Source organism: Agelaius tricolor, unplaced genomic scaffold (assembly GCF_023055355.1).
Source record: "Agelaius tricolor isolate 1412-34295 unplaced genomic scaffold, bAgeTri1.0.p SCAF_8, whole genome shotgun sequence".
Taxonomy (NCBI): domain Eukaryota; kingdom Metazoa; phylum Chordata; class Aves; order Passeriformes; family Icteridae; genus Agelaius; species Agelaius tricolor.
This window is the reverse complement of record NW_027269268.1, coordinates 1725324-1746277: the sequence shown is the minus strand read 5'-3', so window position 1 is coordinate 1746277 and position 20954 is coordinate 1725324. Positions and strand designations below refer to the sequence as shown.

The following is a 20954-nucleotide window of genomic DNA, read 5'->3' as shown; positions in this document are numbered from 1 at the left end:
AGCATTCAGACATAACTATCACTGATGTTGTGAGACTCCTAACAGTGAAAACAGTGGAAGACCTCAGTGAAACATCCCTACAGGTAAAGTGCAGTGTTGTGAGTCCAATGACATCTGCACTTTTTCTTCTAAACTGTTGGTTTTAGTCAGCCCTATCTGTCAAGTTCCACTAGGTTATCACAACAACTCAAATAAATGTTTACAAGTCTGCATTAAAAATTTCTGCTTCTGAATTTTTGTTAGTTTACATCACAGTAGTAGCTTGGAATCTTGAAAAAAGTTAAGGTAAATAATTAATTCATGATCATTTTAACAAAAAAAACCCCAAACCTTTTCGCCTTTAGGATTTAAGATTATAAGAGAGGCACTGTACATGAGTCACAGCTTTATTTAACACTCACCTGGCCAATTTCTTATGATAATTCAGGAGACCAACCTGGATTTCTGGACTACTGCAGCTACAAAAGGACTCCCTTGAAACAAAGCTTACCAGTAAAGACACATTTTTGCTGACCAATCCTTCCTCGTGGCCAGCCAGCATTTTATTTGGAAAATAAATATACAGCAAATAAGTACATCTCACTAGAACAGCATGAATTCACTGCTGATGCAGCTCCTCCTGGAGCTCAGAGGTGCTGTTTCCTGAAGCTGTACTTGGTGGCCAAGGCAGCCAGCATGTCCCTGTAGGGCGTGTCCGAGTGGGATGGGGTCCTGGGGATGCGGCACAGGCGGCGGAAGGCAGGAGAGCGCAGCAGGAGGTTGTGGGACAGCCCCACCAGGCTCGAGGACAGCCAGTACAGCGCCATGGACTGCAATAACACAAGCACACGTCAGCTCCCTGGAGGCAAGCAAAGCACCAGCTTCAGGCAGCTCCTCCTGAACCACAGCTGTGGGCTATTCCCAGGGATTGATTAAAATAACTCACCTAAACCACTCCTCCTGCTCTCATCTGCAATAATGGCTTCCATGTGAAATGTAACTGTCTGTCTCTGCACTCCTCTGGGGAAAAGTGCCATCTACACTGACACTTGACAGCTCTTAAAATAATTCATATTAAGCTTCCTTCAATTTCTGTGTTTGAAACTATAATTGAGCCAAACAACCAGACACTTTATTTTTACTAAGAACACTCTGCAGTAGAAAACCTGGTAAAAATGATAAGCATTTGAAGAAAGGAAGATGTGGAAAATTTCCTAATTTAAGAACTACACTGGTTTCCAGTGAACAAATATTCGCCTGTGTGTCTTGACAAAAAGCTTTCCTCTCCTTTTGCAGGCTACATGAAGGACATTAACACCTTTCAAGTTTGCAAAGTCTTCCTCCTTGAACAAAAACATCCCAAAGGCAACGAGATTTAAGCATACACACAGAACATGTGACTTTTCTTAAGCACACAGTAGCAGAGACATGAAACACGTGAGGCCTTTGGGCTGTCCTTGAAGCACCAGAACAGCCCAGGCACAGGTGACATCCCAGAGGTCACCTGGGTACTTACAGAAGGCACTGTGGCAGCAATAGGGATCATCACCACGGACACCGCACGGAAGAAGTTGGTGACAAGCCTCTGGATCCGTGAAATTGGCATTTTTGTTTGGGAAGCAAAGATCTGAAAGGGGAGAAACTCACAGTTACAAACAAACTCTTTTTGAAATGGCTGTAGTGAGGATTAACACCCAGAAATCTCATCAGAGCAGCATTCTAAAAGAAACTGCAGTCAAGACTAATATTACTGAAGCTCAAATAGATCTGAGACATGTCCCATCCGACCTGGAGGCCTCTGAACAAAAACACCTAACACATTAAAATACACAGAGCAAAGAGATTGTGTTTCACTTCTGCCCAGTGCATTTGAAGCAGTGATAATCTGCAGCCACCTTTACGTGTTAGCCCTCTGCAGTCATTGCTGCTCGTTTATCCCACCAACATACCTCCACCACCAGCAAATTCACCAGCCCCAGGGACACTGGCAAAATCCATGTGGAATCAGGTGTTGTGAGGTCTGTGAACCACAGTGCTCCTCCCGAGGAAAACTGTTCTTGCACTACAGGGAAGAAATTGAAGAAAATACAGAACTCAGTATGATTTGCTGTCTCAAGTGAGCCAGAACTGTACCATATGTTAAATCAGAGACCAAAGTTTCTAGGTATGTTTTATCCACATGGTAAGTACAATTAAAGCCGAAATCTTTGGTCTAACGCTCTACTACCAATATAAGTAAGAAAAGTGAGAGATACAAGCTGAGATCTGGCTTAGCTCATGACAGCCACAGACAGGTAAATCTGCAATAAAAAATACTTCAATCTCAAATACTTTACAAGTCAGTGAGGAAATAGGAATGCAGTAACGTACAGCGTTTATTTCCTGATTTTGAGAAAATTATATTCTTCTTAGTAGCTGTATAACTAGCCATATCTTTGCTTAAAAGAACAAAGTATAAACTCTTGTCTAAAAAATCAGTATATTTCTTTTTAAATTTAAAAGACCCTCACACATTCACCTTGTCTACAGTATTTCACATGGAAAGAGAATGGAAAGAGAAGAAAAACAGATTAACAGTGAGTGTAGTGTGGCACGTGTAATAGGATTTGCTAAACAGGATTGTCAGACTACATTAAGTTTAGAACTAATTTCAAATATTTATTACTTATTATTGATATTAATTAATTAATTAAGTTTAAACTATATTAGGTTTAAAACCTGAGTAGCTGACTGATTTTTATATCAGCTTGTACACCAAGCTTGGGACATTGGGCTCTTTAACCAACAAGGTGCCTGTGAAGGCAGCAAGTGGATAAGAGGTGACAGTGAGAGAAGATTTGTGTCCAGGTACAGCACCTATTTGTGGGACAACACCCTTTTTCTGACCCCAAAACCCTCCACAAGTGCATTTCCCCACCTTCAGAGCCCAGGGCACCAATGCTGCAGTTGCGCAGAGCCAGGGACACGCACACCCACATGGGCACCTGCACCCACAGCAGCAGGGTGGCCTTGAAGGGGTGGCAGTTGTCCCGGATGTACAGCTCCGTGACAATCCTCCGCATGTTCCGGGCAAAGTGGGACCTTTGGGAGAGGAAAGCACAAGTCTGAGCTTTGACATGGACAATGGCTGAAAGGCAACAGAATAAATAAATAAATCACAGGCGGGGAAAGAAAATCTAAGCTGTGGGCCGCGGCAGAACCTTGCTGCCATAACGCTGTTTGTGGGATCTTCCTTCCTGCCACACCCCACTCCAGAATGGATTCAGGAGGTGTGGGCAATCCCCCTCATACCTGGCCACCTTTTCAGACCACCCCAGCTGCTTTCCACGCACTGAAACTTCATAGCGAAGGCGCTGGGCAAGCTCCTTAATCTCAGGCTGCAGGTTTTCCAGCTAGCTAAAGAAAAGGAGAACTGGTTGGGCACAGTGGCAGGTAACACTCCCTCCCTCCCTCACCTCTGTTGTTACTTATCCCTAGTAACTCGACTCCTGAACAAGTATTAGACTTATTAATTATCACTGTAAAATTTAATATCTGTACAGGAATTAATACATATTAATAAAGTACAGGAATTAATACACATTGCCACTGTAAAATTCAATACCTCAATGGGTATTACACAAATTAATCACTTTCTATGGTTTAATACCAGCACAGGCATCAAACGTTTTCATTACCACTGTAATTTAACACTTGTAGGGGTAGGAAACACCTGTGAGGGAAAAGGCATCTTGTTAATGGCTCGCTCAACATCAGTAAACACCTTTCATCCTTAAACAAAATAACCACGCGAAGATAACAGTGACAAGTAATTGCAGTAACAATCAAAGATACTCTCTTACTACTGCATGAAATGAAGACAGAATTTTAATCTTTTTAGATTTTATACTTTTTAAAGAAGAAAGTGATTTCTATTACAGCTGAAACCAGGGCAATTCTTAACAAGCATCTTTTTGCCTGCATTCAGGACTTGTAATCAGCTACTCCACTTAAGAAGACCCAGCTGTAATGGCACTTCAATGTTAAAAAAAAACCAAACCGACAATTAAAAAAACTAATAATAACATACAAATATAAATATATAATAATAGAAAATACATATCTGTTTAAGAAAAATCTTAAATTAACCAAAACCACTACAATATAATATAATAGAATGTATTATTTACAATATACTGTACGTAGTTTACAAATATATTGTGTTACATATGATAAAATACGTAAATTGTATATATATATAAATAAAATGAAGAATAATAAATTAAAGGCCATGAGGACACAACTCGGCAGTGAACAAAGTCACCACCCACAGCATAAGAGACCTTACTACATGAGAGTGCAACACACGCTCACTTCTACAACCAAAAAAAGCACAAACCGTAAAAATTCGTTAAAAAAAAATCCCAAACGAACGCCCCCAAACCCGCTGCAATAAAGGAATTGCGATGTTCATTCCACGGCCCCCTCAGCCCCTCCACCGGTCCTTCCCTCAGAGCCCCCCAGCGCTCGCACCTTAGCCAGCAGCCGCCCCTGCTGCGCGGCCAGCGGCAGGGTCACGGCGGTGCGCAGCAAGGCGGCCCCGCCGGCGATGGCGGCCCAGTAGGGCAGCCCGGTGGCTTCCTGCAGTGCCGCCAGCCCGCCCTCGGCCCAGTGCACGGGCGGGGACCGCGCCGCCCACTCGTACCAGCCCTCGGTGCCGCCGTGCCCGCCCGGCCCCGCTCCCGCCGCCGCCAGAGCAGCCAGGGCCGGCGGGGCCCGCGCGCCCGCCCGCGCGAGCCGCCACATGCCGCCTGGCTCCGCCCCCTCCGCCGCAGCGCATGCGCCGCCCCGCCCCGCCCCTTGGCGGCTGAGGGCACGGGGAGGGCGGCGCCTCACGGCGTGCCCTGCGCTGGGTCGGAACCCGGCTGCCCCGGGCCGGGACACCTCCCGCCACATCACAGTGTGTGCTGACTTGGAAAGGAAACACGGAGTCCAACAGCTGGCACTGCACCGGGCATCCCCAGGGATCACACCGTAGGACTGGCAGTGTTGTCCAAACCGGCTTTGAGCCCTGCCGGGGTTGGGCCACTGTTTCACCCCTCTTCCAGTAAATACTTTCTCCCAATAGCTAGTCTAAATTTCCCCTTTTTCCACTGTACCCATTGCTTGTGGGCGTATCACTGCAGTTCCTGACAGGAGTCCCTCTTGGGCCACTTCAGATACTGGAAAGCTGCGGTGAGGAGCTCACACAACCTTCCCTTCTGCAGGCTGAACAGCCCGAACTCTCTCAGCCTGATTATATTCTACAGTAATTAATCATAACCAAACACTTCATCATTCCACATGAGGAATGTTCTTCCCAGCCAGGTTCTGACCCATCTCCTTATCCCTTTCTGTGGCAAGGAGAGGTCAAAACATCCCTTAGACCATGCACTGCACTGTGTTCTCTTCCTGTTCTAACCCTGGTCTGCTCCCTTCCCCCAAATAAACAGCACCTGCCCGCTCCCAAAAGAGTGCATTGCTTGGTTTACTGGACAAACAAAAAGCATTACACTGTGGGGGAAAAAGACCCCAAAACTATCTGGAAATAAAAATGGTCCAATTCCCTCCACCCAGGATCTCCCGTACCCAGCCCACTGCCACAGTGGTGGCATCAGGCCTGTTACTGCCCCAGGCATGGATGTAACTCCCAGGTCAACAAAATACTCTGGAATTCATGGTGCTAATAAATACTGAGCACTATTTCTCAGTAGGATTAATAATTAGTAACCCTAAACAGCACTAAAGCCTGCGGCAAATGACTGCAGCAGCAGAGGGGAAGGGCACTCACCCACACCCTGATAAGGTGTGAAATGGAGTTTCTTTTTCCAAGCAGTTCCTCACTCTGGGATCCATTTTGCTAGCACCAGATCTTCACAGGATGTATTTCAGGAGATCAGACTGCTGGGAAAAGGAACTTGCTTTTATTCAGAGCAGCACCTAAGGACAGGTATACAGCCTTGGGTATGCCAAAGGTTTGGGGACACCTCAAATACCACAATAGTTAAAAGGCAGTAGTTTCTGTGGCCAGCTGAGGTGTTTGCTTGGTTTTCTAAAGAGGAACGATAATAAAACCATATAATACTTCTTAAATCTGAGCAGTAGATCTCCTTTGAGTGCTCTCTAAGGGAGCTGTACAGGGATCCTGACTGGATCTGTGTCACTTCTCCCCAGCCCGGCCTCACAGGACCCACCCTCCTTCATCTCCTGCTACCTCTGCCCACAGGTGACAGATCCGAACAATGTACACGGGAATTCCCACTTGGACTCTTCCAAATAAACCTACATGGGCCTGATTCTGGAAGAGACCTGCCTCTGGAGCCTTCAGCAAGGAAGCTCTCCTCAAATGTCAAACAAAGAATGTATGTTTTCTCAAAAAAATCCAACACAGATTTGGAAAAGGCCCTCTGATAATGCCTGGGGTGTTTTTCTTTTTATCACTTATTTAAATTACACAAGTAGAAAAGTTATGCTTATTAATAGTTTAATGTATGAAGGAAACATCCAGATTTCTGAATATGAAGGTACATATCTCACATTAATTTAAGTCTACATAAAGTAGAGCCTCTATAACTGACATATTGAAATTTACTTTCTGCTTAGCCATTTGTTATGTAAACAATTGTACATTTATTTGCCATTCTAAAACTTCAGGATCAAGTTTACATAATTTTGCTAAATTTCTGTGTTTGCTCAGAAGCAGTTTACAGTACTAAAACCAACCAGCCAAAGAACAGCTTCAACAGAAAGTTATGTCAAAAAAAAAAAAAAAAAAAGAGGAGAAAAGGAAAGAAGAAAGTCTAACTAAGTTGAAACATATGATGGTGGGGAATGGGTGGTCACAATGTTCACAGAAAAAGGTCAGTTAGTAAGTTCTTCTGCAAAAAGCCTACACACTTCAGTCAAGCACATCAGTAGAATGATCTGGGAGCACATAAACTGTTTCTGCCAATTGTGGTTTCCTCTGCAAAAAAAGGAATCTCAAGGCCAGCACGTTGATCCCACTCAGCCCAGTTGGTTCATATGCACACTGTTCATGTGAGGTGTCCAGGTTCCAGTCCACACCTGCAAGAGAAACCCAGGTTAGCACCGTACTTTGGGCTGCTCCAGGAGGGCACAGCTCACAGGGGCTGCAGGGTCACACTTCTGGCCAGGACCATGAACAGGGCTCTGGGGGTGCAGCAAATGATTGCTCAGCCCAGCTCCCAAATCCCTCCACATTCAGAGCAAGGGATGTGCACTCTTCTTGACCCTAAGTTCAGACAAACAACAAATTGATTCCTGCCACCTTATCTTCCCCTAACAATTTCAGCTCTGGGGAATCCCAGGTCTAACCCAGTAAAGCTTTCTTTGGGGGACAAAGTTTCCTCATGAAACCAGAAATCACCTTGCAGGGACGAGAAGCCACCTCAGAGCAATACCTAAACTGTGGCCAAATCCCCTCTCCTTCACACCGATGGCCTAGCAGAGCTGGGAGTGCTCCCCACAGCTTGAATCATTCCCAAGCGAATTCAGCCCAGAAACATCTTTATTTAGTAACACTGTAACAGGGATCACTGTCCAATTAAACACAATCACAGGATACAATCTAACCAGAGCTACTGATGTTCCATTATAGTATTAGTTCCTGAGTAAGAACAAGAGGTTTAGGGGAATTAATCCCTCTGCCTAAATTATATTCAGTGGACAAGCCAGGCAAGATCAGAGCAGCAAAGAGCTACTTACTCCCTTCCTTGGGGTGCTCCTAATGCAGTCACAACATCCTCAACTACAGAGCCCAGCAGCAGCCCTGTTGCTGTGTGCCCTTCTTGGGAAGGGAAAGCTCAACTAACAGCACATAAACTGGCTTTTCATATGAAATTTTGCCCCAAGACTTGTCTTCCCAAATGTCTAACTACACAGACAGGAATCATTATACATTTTGAGTGAAATACACAGTGCAAAAAAGTGGAGCAATTACCGTCTGAGGCCCATTGTTTTCTGTGGAATTAGAAACCATCTTTATCAGCGAGTTCCAAGATGGGTCAGCAGCATGAGGCCCGTTAAAGATGGGGCCTCCAGTACCATCTGTGATGGGGGCTACAGGAGGAATTATGGCATTCCCATACACAGAAAAAGGCATTCCCTGGGGGGAAGGAAAGGAACAGTCACAGGATGATTTAATGAATGCCGCTGCATGGCCAGCAGGAGAGAAAGGAGCCAAGGAGGTCATTACCCCAACTTTTGGGAAGTCCATGTATCCTGCAGGGACGGGCTGATGGAATGTACCGGAAGGCGCTACGATGCCCGCGCTGTCTCTCTCCATGGCTTGGTGCGAGAAGACGCCTGGGTCAGACATGGGCCTGTGGATCATGTGGCTGCCCATGCCGCTGTGACACCAGTCCACTTTGTCTGCCAGCAGCACAGAGACACGGCGTTAGCCACGGCACCCCTGCCCCTGCCAGCCCACAGAGCTCAGCCCCCACCCACTCCACAGTGCAGGAGCACATGGCATGGATGGACGGATGGACGGATGGACGGATGGGCAGCACCAGGAGTGCCACCTGCAGGGCCAGGAGCCCTGAGCCGCTGCCAGGAGTTTGGGACAGTTACCTGCAACCAGAGCGCTGCCCCTGCAACTTTCCTCCATTTCAACAGCAAAGCTGGAATTTGGGCTAACTCTCCCTCCTCCAAAAACCTCAGATCCTCCAAAAACCTCAATTCCTCGTGCCTTTGGTGCTGTGGAGAGGGTATGTACACTATGAAGACTATTTGCTCTACTTCACTACCATTCTTCCATTAATTACTTCGTATTCTAACGGACACAGAAGGATCTGCGCAAACCAAAACCAGGAAAGGACCAGCTGCAGATATGTGCTCATGTCCTTATTCTGTGAATTCAGAGGCAGCTTGGTATTGGTGCTACAGTTAAAACTCCAGACATTCAAAAAATCCAATTTTCAAAACAAAACATTAAAAAAATATTATTTGGAGAAGGGGTACAGAAACATTTCTGAGGCACTCCAATACTCAAGTAGAGAAGAGCCAATCCCAATGTGAACTGAAAATCACAATGTTGAAGTCATTGACCAAAGCAGAAAGAAAGCAGCATCCCAAAAGCCAAGAGAGGTACAAAAGACAACTTTCACAGCTACACAAGGCAAATAAATAGTGAATTTCTAAAGCTTTATCTGGGAAAAGACCATCAGTGAAGTAAAAAAAGAGTTTGTATTTGGGGAAAAATTCCAGCACAGTCAGTCAATTAAAACCTTCAGCTGTCTGGATTCAGTCAAGGAGCAGAACAGATTGCTCTGAACGGTGGAGCAGTTCCAGTCCTTGCAGGTTTTCTAGAGCAGATTGGATAAAGCCTTGCGCAATACAGGCAGAACTCATGGCAAACCCTATTTTGTGCAGGAGGCTCACAGGACATCCAGAGGTCCAATCCAACACAGCCTCAATATTCATACCCCCCATCCCAAGCAAAAACACCCTAAAGAAATTAAAAATAAAACTTCCCACAAAAAAACCCCAATTAATATGGGAAAAGTTCATCAGTCTCCCAGAAATTGCATCCAAGACTCCTGACAGGTTTAGTAAGAAAAGCTGTAAGATCACTAACTGAAATTGTTAATAAAATCAAAAATACTAGATTCTATGTGACTCCAGGAGAGCCAAGAGCCTTGTGCTAGTAGAAGGTGGATGGCTGAAAAGAATAAAGGAAACTCAAATGTGGAATTTTATCACTTTATAAAAGCACCATCCTCAGCACAAAAAGTTCTACCTTAGCTACAAATTAAATATTAACTCCTACCATACCAACAACCTCTTCATCAACAAGAAACTCCAGACAGTTATCTTGTGACACCTCCATTTCCCCTCTTCCTCAATTCAATGTTCCTCACTGTGCTCATGCCTGGAAGGCCTGTTTTTATTTTTCCTGCTCCTACTTGGGAGTACCAAATCTTCACAGCCAGGACATTTCAGAACCCCCAAGGGCTTCAGAAACCTTGTTAAAACAATTAAGTGGACAGGAAGGCTAAGAAAAGTCCTTGTTCCAAAGCCTTTGGAAAGAACATTTCTGTGTTTTCAGGCACTCACTTTGGCATGCTCCTGTGCTGAAGACAAACACAATGGTGTGATCAACTCAAGTGCACCTATAACACCACATACCTTGACTGCCACCTATACCTTCGAAGGACCAGATCCCACTGTGGCCCACCGGAGCAGCCAAGTTGCTCCCAATTACAGAAGGAGTCGACGTTCCAGTTTGTCTAATGCGTGCAGACCGTTCAGTCCCAATGGGAACGGGAACTTTTCTGTCCTGAGAAACGTTACTGGGCTTTTCTGATCCCAAGGACACTGCTGAAGGGGTGGGAGAGGGTGCTCGTACTCCAGAGGACACGGACTGAGCAGGAGATTCTGCAAGGAGAGCAACAGGAGCATTTAGTGATGGCAGCCAGACCCCACAAACCTGCCCTCCATGTCCAACAACTGACAAGGGGAGCTGGTTAATGCCACATTCATCCACCTCAGGATCATTTTATTTCCAGAGCACAGAGATATTCACCACCATATAGCCTCTTATATAAAACACTTATCATGCCCTGGTAGCTCAGCCACTGGAGGACACACACCACAAAACCTTAGCTAAGCATCACTGCCTATCAGAAACAGAGGATTTGAGGATTATATCCTGAACCAGAGCTCAAATAAGCTCACATAAACCTGCCTTTGTTGCGTTTGTTTTTTCTTTTTCTTTTTGATTTGTTCCCTGGGGTTTATCATTGTTTTTGCCAATAAAACAGATTAACACGTTCCCTAAATTAGCCAGCACTCCACAGCTTGTTTTCTGTCCAAAAAATTCCTAACTGCAGGGGCCAGAGGTAGAGGAGGAACCAGAACCTGCCCTAAGGATTTTATCCTGGAACTCCTTATACAGTTCTGCCAGACAATTTTATTTATACAGCAGCTTCTCAGCAGCTCCCTGCTGACCAGAACTCACCATTTGATGCTGATGAACATGGAGGCAATAAACTAAGAGGGGAAAAATGCTGTCTGTTGAAATTAGCAGCTGCAGGCGCGCCGCCCAACGGTGTCCCGGGCGCGTAGATCTGCCCTCCCGACAGGTTCGAGGCAAAGGTCCCCAGGTGTGTAGAAGAAGGTGTTACAGAAGCATAGGGAGAATCCATACTGACAATACCTACGAGAGAAAGTGGGCACAAGTGACTCCCACAACTCCAACACTCCAGCAAGAGGTCCCTGGTAGCATGGAAATAGAAAACTTTTATCCAATCCATCTTTAGGGGCATGTGTTACAATTTTCCAAAGGCAACTGGAGCATTAAGCTTCACACTCCACAAGTCTGTTCAGTGTGTGGCAGTTGTGCTGCACACCTAAATCGAGAATGATATCCCAAATAAAAGAATTACTGCTCCCTTCATGTCCTCTTCAATGAAGAAAGGGAAAAATAAAATCTTAGGGATCTAAGACTTATGCATTTCTGTATCTTAGGGGCAGATATAGAATACAGGGCCCTAGTAAAAATGCTGACTAGCACATCAAGGTGAAAAAATGAAAACACCATCATATTCACAAAATAGGAAAGAAAGTGCTACTCTATCTCTCAATCTATTAGCACCTCAGTGCTCCTACAAAAACAGGCAGAGATGGTCCAAACTATCTCTGTACTTTCTGGAAGCTCTGTAACAGGTTCTGTGACAACCTCTTGGCTTCTGTTTTGGGCAGAAAGCAAAACGTCTTAATAAAAAATGCAGGCAGTCAAGGAAATTACATTTTTTGGATCAAATTTAGTAATTAAGAGAAGACACCTCCTGTAAGTTACAAGTTCACTTTTTTACCACCCTAGCCCTTGGAAGATGCTGCACATTTTTCTGCAGCCTCAGGACAAGGTATCACAAACTGGAACAGTCACTATCTGGTAGGGAAGGGGGGTGGAAATAAGAGTGTTTTATCATCTCATTTATTGGGAGAGGAACAGACTGGAATGGCAAAAACCCTCTTATATCAAGCCCATCAACTGCCAAACAGTTACTAGATTTGACAGGGCACTTAAAATGAACTCCACTTGACTTAAACAACACAAGAATGAACTGTATTACTATGGAATGGACACAAGCCAGAGGCTTACCTGAGGGACTTGGAGCTGGCCTCTGTAACGGTGGCCTAAAACCCGGGGCTTTGGAAGTATCAGACTGATGTAACGGATCTGAATTTGGCAAAAACGAGGACTTAGCTGAGAGCATGGACTCCGGTGTTGTCTGAGAGGAAACAACGGAGCCGCCCCAGAAGGCATGAGCAGACGTGGGGCTGTTCTCGAACAACGTACTAAAGGGCCCGAAAGGCAGGGTAGCACTGAAGTTGTTCCCCATGGGCTTGTTCGCCGCGTGGGCCGAATTCTGAGAAGCACTTTGTGTACTTAAGGTAGAAGGAAGCTGCACTGAAGAAGGAACGCTGTGGGGCCTTTTGATGTGGTTAACGTTGAGGACTGCGACAGGGGAGTTCTGCACGGGAGCTGGATTCTTGGGGACGCTGCCGGCGCTGTGGACAGGCGGTCTGATGGCTGGGGTTTCCATCTTGGCTGCGGGCTGAGCTGAGCCCATGGCTGGCTGGGACACGGGGTAGGTCATGGGAGCGCCGCTCGCACCGACTGCCGGAGTGGATGAGCTCGTCGCCGCTAAACTCGGAGGCACGACCATGCGAGGATCTGGTGCGGGAACCTGAGGTTGCTGGAGAGGGGGCCTGGCCTCTGGCAGAGGAGCTCCCGGGGGCTGCTGATGAGCAGGATGCACGGAGGAGCTGCCGGTCCCGGGATTGGGCTGCCTGTTGCCAGTCGAGCTGCCTGCATCCACGGCGGGCGGGCTCCCCGCGTCCGGCTCGGACGGAGGCGCGCCTTTGTTGGGAGAGGCGGCCGTGGCGCAGTCAGGAGGACTGCTCCTGGAGACGCCCGCCGGCTGCGCGGGAGGAGAGGGAGATGAGGGGGAGGATGCGGGGTAGTGTTCTTTGGCAGTAGGAGTCGGATACGTGGTGTTGGTGGGCGCCGTGCTCGTGTTGCTCGCCGTGGTCGTCACGGTGGTGGTGGTGGCATTGGACGTCTTCACCACGGTGACAAACAGCTGCCTCCTCACCGAGGGGGAGCTCGGGTTGCCGCTCGCCGAAGATCCAGGCACAGTAGAAGCCACCGAAGTCGTCGTGGCCGTGGGGCTCGTCGTCAAAGAACTCGCTGCGTTGGCCTGAGCGCCGCCGCTGCTCTGGCTGCTGTGGCGAGGCACCATGTGAGGTTTGGGCGAGTTGGTTGCGCGGGCGGGGCTCAGTGGCCTGACGGGGAATGGGCCCCACGTGGACTGGGCCGGCGGGAATGTGCCTCCGAAGTGCGTCATGGGCAGCCGTGGGGGACGGATCTGCTGGAACGTCTGAGCGGCCAGGAGCGCGTGTGCAAACTGCGGAGGAGGATACGCCAGTGGGAGGGAGACCTGGAAACCGGGCCGCACGTTGTTCACGGGGTTCTTGATGCTCTTGTGAGTGGATGCCGAGGAGATTGCAGGCACGGTGAGCGCGGAGGCCGTCTGAGATGTCGACGAAGCAGCTACGGTGGTCACTTTGATGCCCACGAGAGAACTGTTAGCAGCTGTAGTGGTGGCAGGTGTTGAGGACCCTATTTTCGAATTTACAGTTGAGCTTTTCAAACGGTTCTTTGGAATAAGTTCATCGATTTCCTTGTCTGGATCCTTAATCAGAGCATTGATCAACTGCGTGGCCTGTCTGGTTGATTCTGTGCCACCCCTACAGAAAGGAAGGACAGGGAAAAGTGCATCCAAAGCATTTACACACATTATACCCAAAGCCCTCCCACACAGGATCCAGCCTGTCTTCTATCACCCTAACACAAACAGGAAAATAACTCTCTGTTCAAAAATTGAGCCTAGCACAGTCCTGCTGCAGACAATTACTCAAGAAATTCAAGTTTAATACTCCAAATCCCCAAAAAATCAAATGGTTAAAATATTTGCTTCCCTAAATATTCTTTCATATTTCACCATGTATTAACGAGCCCAAACACAGAATCCCAATGTTTATTTTCTCACAAGCTGTCTTGTGTACCTGCTGGTGCTTGTACTGTTTCCCCACTCCTTTCATCTTCCCTGCTTTCAAGGGATCTTCCAAGGAACAACCAGATCAAGCCTTTAATTTTCCTATGCAGACCAACCTTCTAAAAGGAGAAAATACCCACAGGACAGAGCCAATGCAGGATCCTGCTCACCCACCTTATGGTGATGATTCGGTCTCCAGTTTTATCCTTCTGTTTGTCAATGTCTATGTGTGCTCCCGTGCACTCCCGGATCGCGTTGATGTTACACCCTCCTCTGCCAATAACTCTGGAAATCACAGTTGATGGGACAGAAACCTTCTTGGATCTACACAAAAAGAGAAACAGTATTAAGTAGGAAACACTTGCAGAGCAAGAAGCTGTGGGCAAGCTGGTCAAAAGAACACTGTATTTTCTAATTCAACTTAGGCAGCAGCAGCTCAAACCCACTAAGAAGGTCATTCAGTAACTCCAAGGAAGGCCACACAAAGACAGCACCAAAGGGAATTAGGGGAATTATTTTGCTTACCTTCTCACAACTTCCTTCCAGCCTTCTTCCCTTTTCTGACCACGTTTAGGACTAGCAATGGTTAGCTTTCCATTTGGAGAAGAAAGGGGAGAAGGAGCGGATTTTGTGCAAGTAGACAAGGAATTACTTGTCACTTCATTAATAACTTCAGACAACCTGCAAAAGAAATTAAATGCTACCATTATGTGGGGGAGAAAAAAAGGATGACTTGCACTTTGCATTTGTGGTCACATGAACTCACTTGATGGATGACTTGCCAGGCACTGCTTTCCTCTCATCCTTTGGACAAGTGACGAGCACCGACGGTTGCTTTTTGTTGCTCTGTGTGTTGGTGACAGCTGTGGAGGAATGATTGTCACTCTTGTGGCTGCTGTTGCTATTGCTGCTCTCATCGCTGCAGCTGGAGATCCTCATATTGTCACTGTCACCACTCTCACTAGTGCTGCTGCTCTTGGATTCCCCATTCACCTTCTCAGGCTGGCTATAGGAAATGGGAAGCTGATCATCAAATATAATCTGAACGTTATCAGGGGTTACTTTGTTTTTCCTGTTTTTCCTCTTTGAGCTTGTGGTGGTGATGGTGTTATTCCTCTTCCCATGAGAGCCTGCTAACGTTGTCCAGGTTGCAGATATACCTATGGTGGTGGTGGTGGTAGCACTGGGAGGCTCCATTGGGACCTCGGGATCATCTGATACAAGAGGAAAGAAAAAGCAGGAGTAACTTAACTGGTTTGAGGAAACCTGAGTGTTTTGCTTTCCAAATCACGCCTGTCCTAAAAAAAACTTTAGGACTAACTTTTTTGCAAAGCTCCAAGAAACACCCAAAACCGTTGACTATGAGACATCCATAAATCTATTACAGATGTCATACCAGCTCATACCGAATTTCATTCTTTTCTTGGAATAATTGCAGTAATCACCTTCAGCTTTTAACTTCTCCTTCTCCTGAGCAGCTTGGAGTTCGAAATTCTCTTTATTTTTTGCTTCTATTTCTTCTAGTTTTCGCCTTTGTTCTTCTTTTTTCTTCCTCCTTTTCTCTTTTCTCTTCTCTCTTTTGGCAGCCAGAGCCAGTCTCCTGCTTTCTTCCCTTAACTACAAGTTAAGCACATGGAACAGCATTACAAGATGTCCCATGCATTTCAAGAAATCCAAATGCTTTTATTTGCTTTGATTTTTCTGTTTTATTTCTACTACAGTACCATGGCTTTTAGTAAATTAGTTAATTCTTTTACTATTTAGGACACCAAATTTGGTTTAGACCTAAAATCCATATGAGTGTGACTAGAAAATGCCACATTCATTTTTTTTTTTAACAAATCACATTCAGAAATCCTTCTTTTAGTACAGAGGAAATAGTTATATTGGCATTTCCTGATCCAATGTCTCTGAATAACAGCAAAGTCCAAAGATGACCTGAACAGCAAGATGCTCAGCTCTGGACACTCCAATTATGGTCATTACACACACTCCTGTACCCCAATAACTACTTTTACTGACCTTATCATCTTGAAGGAACATGAAATAGGAATTTTAAGAGAGAAATATTCCCAGCTGCAACTCTTTGCACTTGCCTTCTCCAAGTCCAGTTCCTCTAGAAGAATGCTTGCATTTTTGTTGGCCTCTGCAGCCTGCCTATCTTTGGCTTGAACAATTGACTCCATGCACAGGTGGCACTTCTTCAGCATCTCCTGAAATGACAAAGTGCATTGAGAACAAAGTGCCAGTGTTCTCATTTCCTGCTGCTTTTCCCGAAAAATTCCAATGGGACTCGTGCTGTGGCTGAAAGCTGGTGGCCAATGAGCTGAAGAGAGGTCAGATCACTGTCTCTGAGACTGAGACACAGTACTGTTCCTTGTCAAGTGTTTCCTTGCCCCCAGCTTACCTTATCAGTGATGGTTGCAATGTATCTCATGCACTCCGAGTCTGAGGGGAACTGGTTCACCTCTTTCACCAGGTAACGCACCACTTTCACATGGCCCTGCAAAACACAGTGCAAGGACAGCCCTTTCCATCAGACCAGCTGCCTCTGGCTTACTGAGAAACACTTCAGCCCAGCACTCCTTGCAAAATATTAATTTCCAACTCCTCACCACATGAAACTCTCAATGCTTTTTTTGAGATCTTTCTCACCGTCTGAACTAGTGAGGCACATTTCTGCCATCAGAGAAGGCAAGTAATGACCTCTCATCAGGCTGCCCTTACTCCAGAAGTACTTGAAAAACTTCTGCCTTTTTAGGGCAGTTTTCAGATGCCCATCTCTAACAGCTTAACAGCTACAGGCTTCTACAGTCATCTGCAATTTTTCCAGTACTGCAACACCTCAACTACACTCCCTTACTAACAGAAATCATCTGTAGACTCAAATCAGGCTGAACTGCACTTTTTTTGACGAAAGTCCTCACCCTCTCTTGCTTAAGGAACCAATCCTATTTCCCCCCACTTCTATCACACAGAAACACTGCAAATTTCACCCCTCACACACACCAAAACCAGAGTCACTACATTGCCTATAAAGCAAATTGCAATTAGAATTGAACACAGGCATTACACAGGTGACACATGTACCTGTTTCTGAAGCTTCAATGCCAAATATTCAAATTAACTGAGATATATTATTAAATATGTAGCTTCTGTCAGTATGTTCTATTTCTAACAGCTATGTAGGGATGAACAGGCCAATGCTAGCTAAGAGCCAAGCTGAACTCCACCACCTACCTTTCGGAAGGCTGCCATGAGAGGAGTTATTTTCCTGTTATCAGCTGCATCCACGTCAGCTCCAGCCTGGACCAGCAGCTGGACCACATCAAGATGCCCCCCATTTGCTGCCAGCCACAGGGGAGTATTACCCTTCTTGTTCCGCACATCGATGTGAGCTCCCCTACAAACCAAACACATGCCATCAAAACCCTGCATTTAGGCAACAGGAAGCACTCTGACCCCAAAAAGAACTTCATTTGAGTCCTTGGGATAAATGAAATTATGTGATAGCAATCAACAGACACACAGAACCTTTCCCATTTCCTGACCCCCTGCTGGCTATTTGGAAATACGATTGTACATGGGGACAATGGAGCCTAAACACAGCCAGGTTTCCCTTGAAGCTACTCACATACCAATACCATACCTGCTAATGAGGAGCTCACAAAACTTGTAGTGCCCCTTGTCTGCTGCAATGGTTAAAGCTGTGTCTCTGGATGAAGGGACTGGGGGAGCGTTGACATCTGCACCTTTGTCCAGCAGGACCCTGCCCACCTCTGCGTATCCCCCAGAGGCTGCTTCCATCAACGGAGTGAGACCAGTCTGGGACAAGCAGACAGAAGCCATTAGTGGGGGGAGAGTGGCTTACCCGAAACACTGTTTATCTGACTCACAAACACCATGGGTTACTGTCCTTATGCTTGTAAGCACCACAAGATGAATCAACACTCATTTGAAGAAACACATTTTTTGACGAGCTTTGCAACCACCAAAATCTTACCCCTTAAATGCAGCCATTTTTTTTCTATATGATATCTGGTTCAGTTCAGTTAACTGGACTGGAGAACTGAACTAGAGAAGTTGACTTGCACAAAGGCAAGAAAATCAGGTACCAATGCAGACACCATGACTTACAAGCACCTCTTTTCTGGAGCCCCCTCCAGCTGTTTGCTCTTTACCTTGGCTCTGTGCTCCACGTTAGCTTTTCTATCAAGCAGCAGGCTGACCACCTCAGTTCTTCCCTGGAAACAAGCCAGCGTCAGAGCTGTATTCCTGTTGGTCTCAATCTGGGCGTTTATATCAGAGCCCATGTCCAGTAACAGCTTGACAGCAGCAGTGTGCCCATTCATGGCTGCCAGCATCAAGGGAGAAATGCCCAATTTGCTACCAGTTCTGAAAGAGAAGAAAGGAAGAACCACAACTGTTTTAAAGGTCATTTCAGAAATGTGACTATAATAAACTAATGGAGGCAGAGAATTCACACACTGAAAAATCAGCTGCATACCAACTTCTACTGAACCTACAAATGGTTCTCCACAGCAAGTATGGCTTAGGACAAGAGTTTCTACTTTAGAGACTCCACTTTTACTTTCTGATGGCTTCAAATTGAAGGGCATCTCTTATGAGGTGTGCTTATGACTTACAGCCTGTGCTTGGCCCTTTCCTTGTACCCCTGCAGCTCACACCTGAGATGTTTTCTACCTCCCAACAGATGCAAAAGCATGGCATAAATGCACATACACAGAGAAAACTACACAGGGAAAACACACACACTTTCCTCACATAACTCACAACCAAGCACACGAGATAAGGGCTGTGAAGGGAACTTGCCTGGAATTGATTTCTGCCCCAGCATTCAGCAGAATCTTGATAATGTTCACGTAGCCACCCGAGGCGGCGAGGCTCAGAGGTGTGTAATCAGACACATTCCTGTGCTCCTTGTTTGCCCCTCGAGCTAGCAGCAACTCCACCACCTGCAGTGTTTCAACACACAAGATCTGGTTTGCTCCCAAACTTGCAACAAATCTAGCCAACACAAATGCTTTTTAGACCTAAATGTTCTGTTGGAAGATGTCAATGCTAAGACAGGCGCTTTAATCAGTTGCTTTGCTATACCCCTTGCCTTCATGAGGCCACACCTGTGTCCCCAAAGCCACTGTAAAACTTTCTTTAAAAAAAAAAAATCTATCATGGCTGCTCATGAATCTACCAAATTCAACAGCAGAGTAAGAAAAAGCAGATCTCCTCATGATTATTTCAGCCATCTTTAAAGCGTGCCAGACCCAGAGATTTAGTTTCAATATGGAGTACAAAGTACTCCTGCTTTTTGTCCTCTCCTGCAGAGGACATGACCAGAAACTGAACTGTCTAGCAACTTAAAATCACAGTGTACACTGAGGTGAAAACCCATGGTGTCACTTCCAGTGCAATATTACATTTGCTTCACTTTCAGGTTTTAAGCATTAAAAAAGTTTAGATCAGACCCGCACAATTCTCAATCAGAATGTTTTCCCATGAAATCACAGAACAAATACACTGTCAAACCCAAAATTTGGGCAGGAGGGTGTTCTGACATCATCTCTGCCACCCAAAGCCCAGCTTTTTCCAATTTCTTCCTTCAAAAACTATAATGCTCATATATGTAACCCATTTGTGTCTAACTCCTGATTCTCAGCAAGAATACTCATGATAGCGTTCACTTTCATATCTACATTTAATTATGCTGATAAAAGTCCCATAATGGGGCACTAATGACTGCATTCATGAGGACACCTGCACAGCACCAGTCCGGTTATCAAAAGAGAAAAAGAGTCTAGATGAGACATGTGGTAATGTGTAAATTGGAAAATGTGAAGCTCTTTGCACATTTTTTAAACACACATCCTGTGTGACTCTATCTTTTCTGGAAGATTCTTGTACTGTACTGACACAGTATGTCATTCACACACTGCATCTCAAGATGTAAGGTTTACTTCACCTCTTGCCTCCCTCCTGAACAAGCCAAAGACAAGGGAGTGTCCTTGGTTCTCTCAGACTGGGCTTCAATATCAGCTCCATTATCCAGTAAGATTTCCACAACCCCCACATGGCCAGCTGTAGCAGCCAAAATGAGCGGAGTAAACCCTGAAACAGAAAACATGACACGAGTTACAGCACCAGAAGAGCAAGCCTGAAGGTTTACTGGGAATTTATTTAGTGGGACACACAGGCAAAGCAGACAGGGTTCATACTGCCATGGTGAGACACCCACCCTTCTTGTCCCTGTGCTCAATGTTAGCTCCTCTCTCCAGCAGGGTTTGTACCAGTTCTTCATGGCCACCAGCACAAGCCAGCGTCAAGGCTGTGTCATGGTTACTCTCAGTCTAAACCAAACAGACATAAACACAAGATAAATACTTGCTTTTTCAAGTACAGCCCCGTTATAGCCAAAACATAACTGTACCCATGACAAAGGAAAAGCTTCCATAAGCTAAGAGCGTGTTTATGGATGCCCCCCTTAACAGCTGTGTGCAAGTTCATGACAGGATTCTACCTCTCAAGGCAGCTCTGCTGGGAGGTTTAAGAAGAAATCCTGACAAGAACTGAGATTCTTCAAGAACTGAGCTCTCATCTGTGCTCTGCTAACCAGATTAACTTCTTTACCACTGCTTGACTGTGACCTTTACATGGTATAATGAAGGTAAGAATTCTGTCTTTAATGCTTGGCACTCCAGCCAAAGGCTTTATCAGGGCACAATCCAAGCCAAGTGCCACAAGCAACTAAGTAGCAAGGGCTGAGTTTCCAGAACTTTCTCTCCTTTTCTCCCCAATGATCTCATGCCTTTGCTCTGCTCCATGCTGCCCATTCTCAGTCATGTTATGTATAGC

At 45.8% G+C, this 20954-nt stretch overlaps 2 protein-coding genes across 11 annotated transcripts in view; both read right to left on the bottom strand.

Annotated features, from left to right (window-relative positions):
• Positions 1 to 497: 497 nt before the first annotated feature.
• COX18 (cytochrome c oxidase assembly factor COX18) lies at positions 498 to 5704 on the bottom strand. 3 transcript variants are annotated; one of them, XM_071431207.1, is made up of 6 exons: positions 4492 to 5704; positions 3271 to 3371; positions 2897 to 3060; positions 1929 to 2041; positions 1496 to 1606; positions 498 to 809 (listed from the first exon to the last, which is right to left on the bottom strand). In XM_071431207.1, exons 1-6 carry the CDS (start codon positions 4912 to 4914, stop codon positions 627 to 629), a joined length of 1095 nt encoding a protein of 364 aa, XP_071287308.1. In that variant the 5' UTR covers positions 4915 to 5704; the 3' UTR covers positions 498 to 626. The 3 variants fall into 3 exon arrangements, with proteins under 3 accessions (XP_071287308.1, XP_071287310.1, XP_071287309.1); XM_071431209.1 differs by having other exon boundaries at positions 3271 to 3375; positions 4664 to 5690; XM_071431208.1 differs by having other exon boundaries at positions 3271 to 3375; positions 4492 to 4630.
• Positions 5705 to 6464: 760 nt separating this feature from the next.
• The window catches only part of ANKRD17 (ankyrin repeat domain 17), a 68683-nt gene continuing 54193 nt past the window's right edge, over positions 6465 to 20954 (bottom strand). For 5 of the 8 annotated variants that reach the window (XM_071431195.1, XM_071431196.1, XM_071431201.1 and 2 more), the window contains 18 exons: positions 20338 to 20449; positions 20065 to 20210; positions 18918 to 19060; positions 18266 to 18479; positions 17734 to 17909; positions 17325 to 17487; positions 16492 to 16587; positions 16181 to 16297; positions 15491 to 15701; positions 14851 to 15298; positions 14610 to 14765; positions 14259 to 14408; positions 12125 to 13776; positions 10979 to 11176; positions 10147 to 10395; positions 8213 to 8388; positions 7958 to 8122; positions 6465 to 7062 (listed from right to left, as the gene is read on the bottom strand). In XM_071431195.1, coding sequence (XP_071287296.1) covers positions 7003 to 7062; positions 7958 to 8122; positions 8213 to 8388; positions 10147 to 10395; positions 10979 to 11176; positions 12125 to 13776; positions 14259 to 14408; positions 14610 to 14765; positions 14851 to 15298; positions 15491 to 15701; positions 16181 to 16297; positions 16492 to 16587; positions 17325 to 17487; positions 17734 to 17909; positions 18266 to 18479; positions 18918 to 19060; positions 20065 to 20210; positions 20338 to 20449 — 4632 coding nt within the window. In that variant the 3' untranslated portion in view covers positions 6465 to 7002. The remainder of the gene's footprint in view (positions 7063 to 7957; positions 8123 to 8212; positions 8389 to 10146; positions 10396 to 10978; positions 11177 to 12124; positions 13777 to 14258; positions 14409 to 14609; positions 14766 to 14850; positions 15299 to 15490; positions 15702 to 16180; positions 16298 to 16491; positions 16588 to 17324; positions 17488 to 17733; positions 17910 to 18265; positions 18480 to 18917; positions 19061 to 20064; positions 20211 to 20337; positions 20450 to 20954) is intronic. The other 3 variants (XM_071431197.1, XM_071431198.1, XM_071431203.1) reach the window with 1 other exon arrangement.

Bases quoted from the DNA above. Each gene is read 5' to 3' on its own strand.
- COX18 (XM_071431207.1), bottom strand. From the start codon at position 4,914: ATGTGGCGGGAGGTGTCCCGGCCCGGGGCAGCCGGGTTCCGACCCAGC. The intron at 3,372-4,491 runs GTGCGAGCGCTG...TTCTTTAGCTAG, and splicing joins AGGGGCGGCTGCTGGCTAAG to CTGGAAAACCTGCAGCCTGA. The intron at 2,042-2,896 runs GTGGGGAAATGC...TCTTCCCTGTAG, and splicing joins TGGTGCCCTGGGCTCTGAAG to TGCAAGAACAGTTTTCCTCG.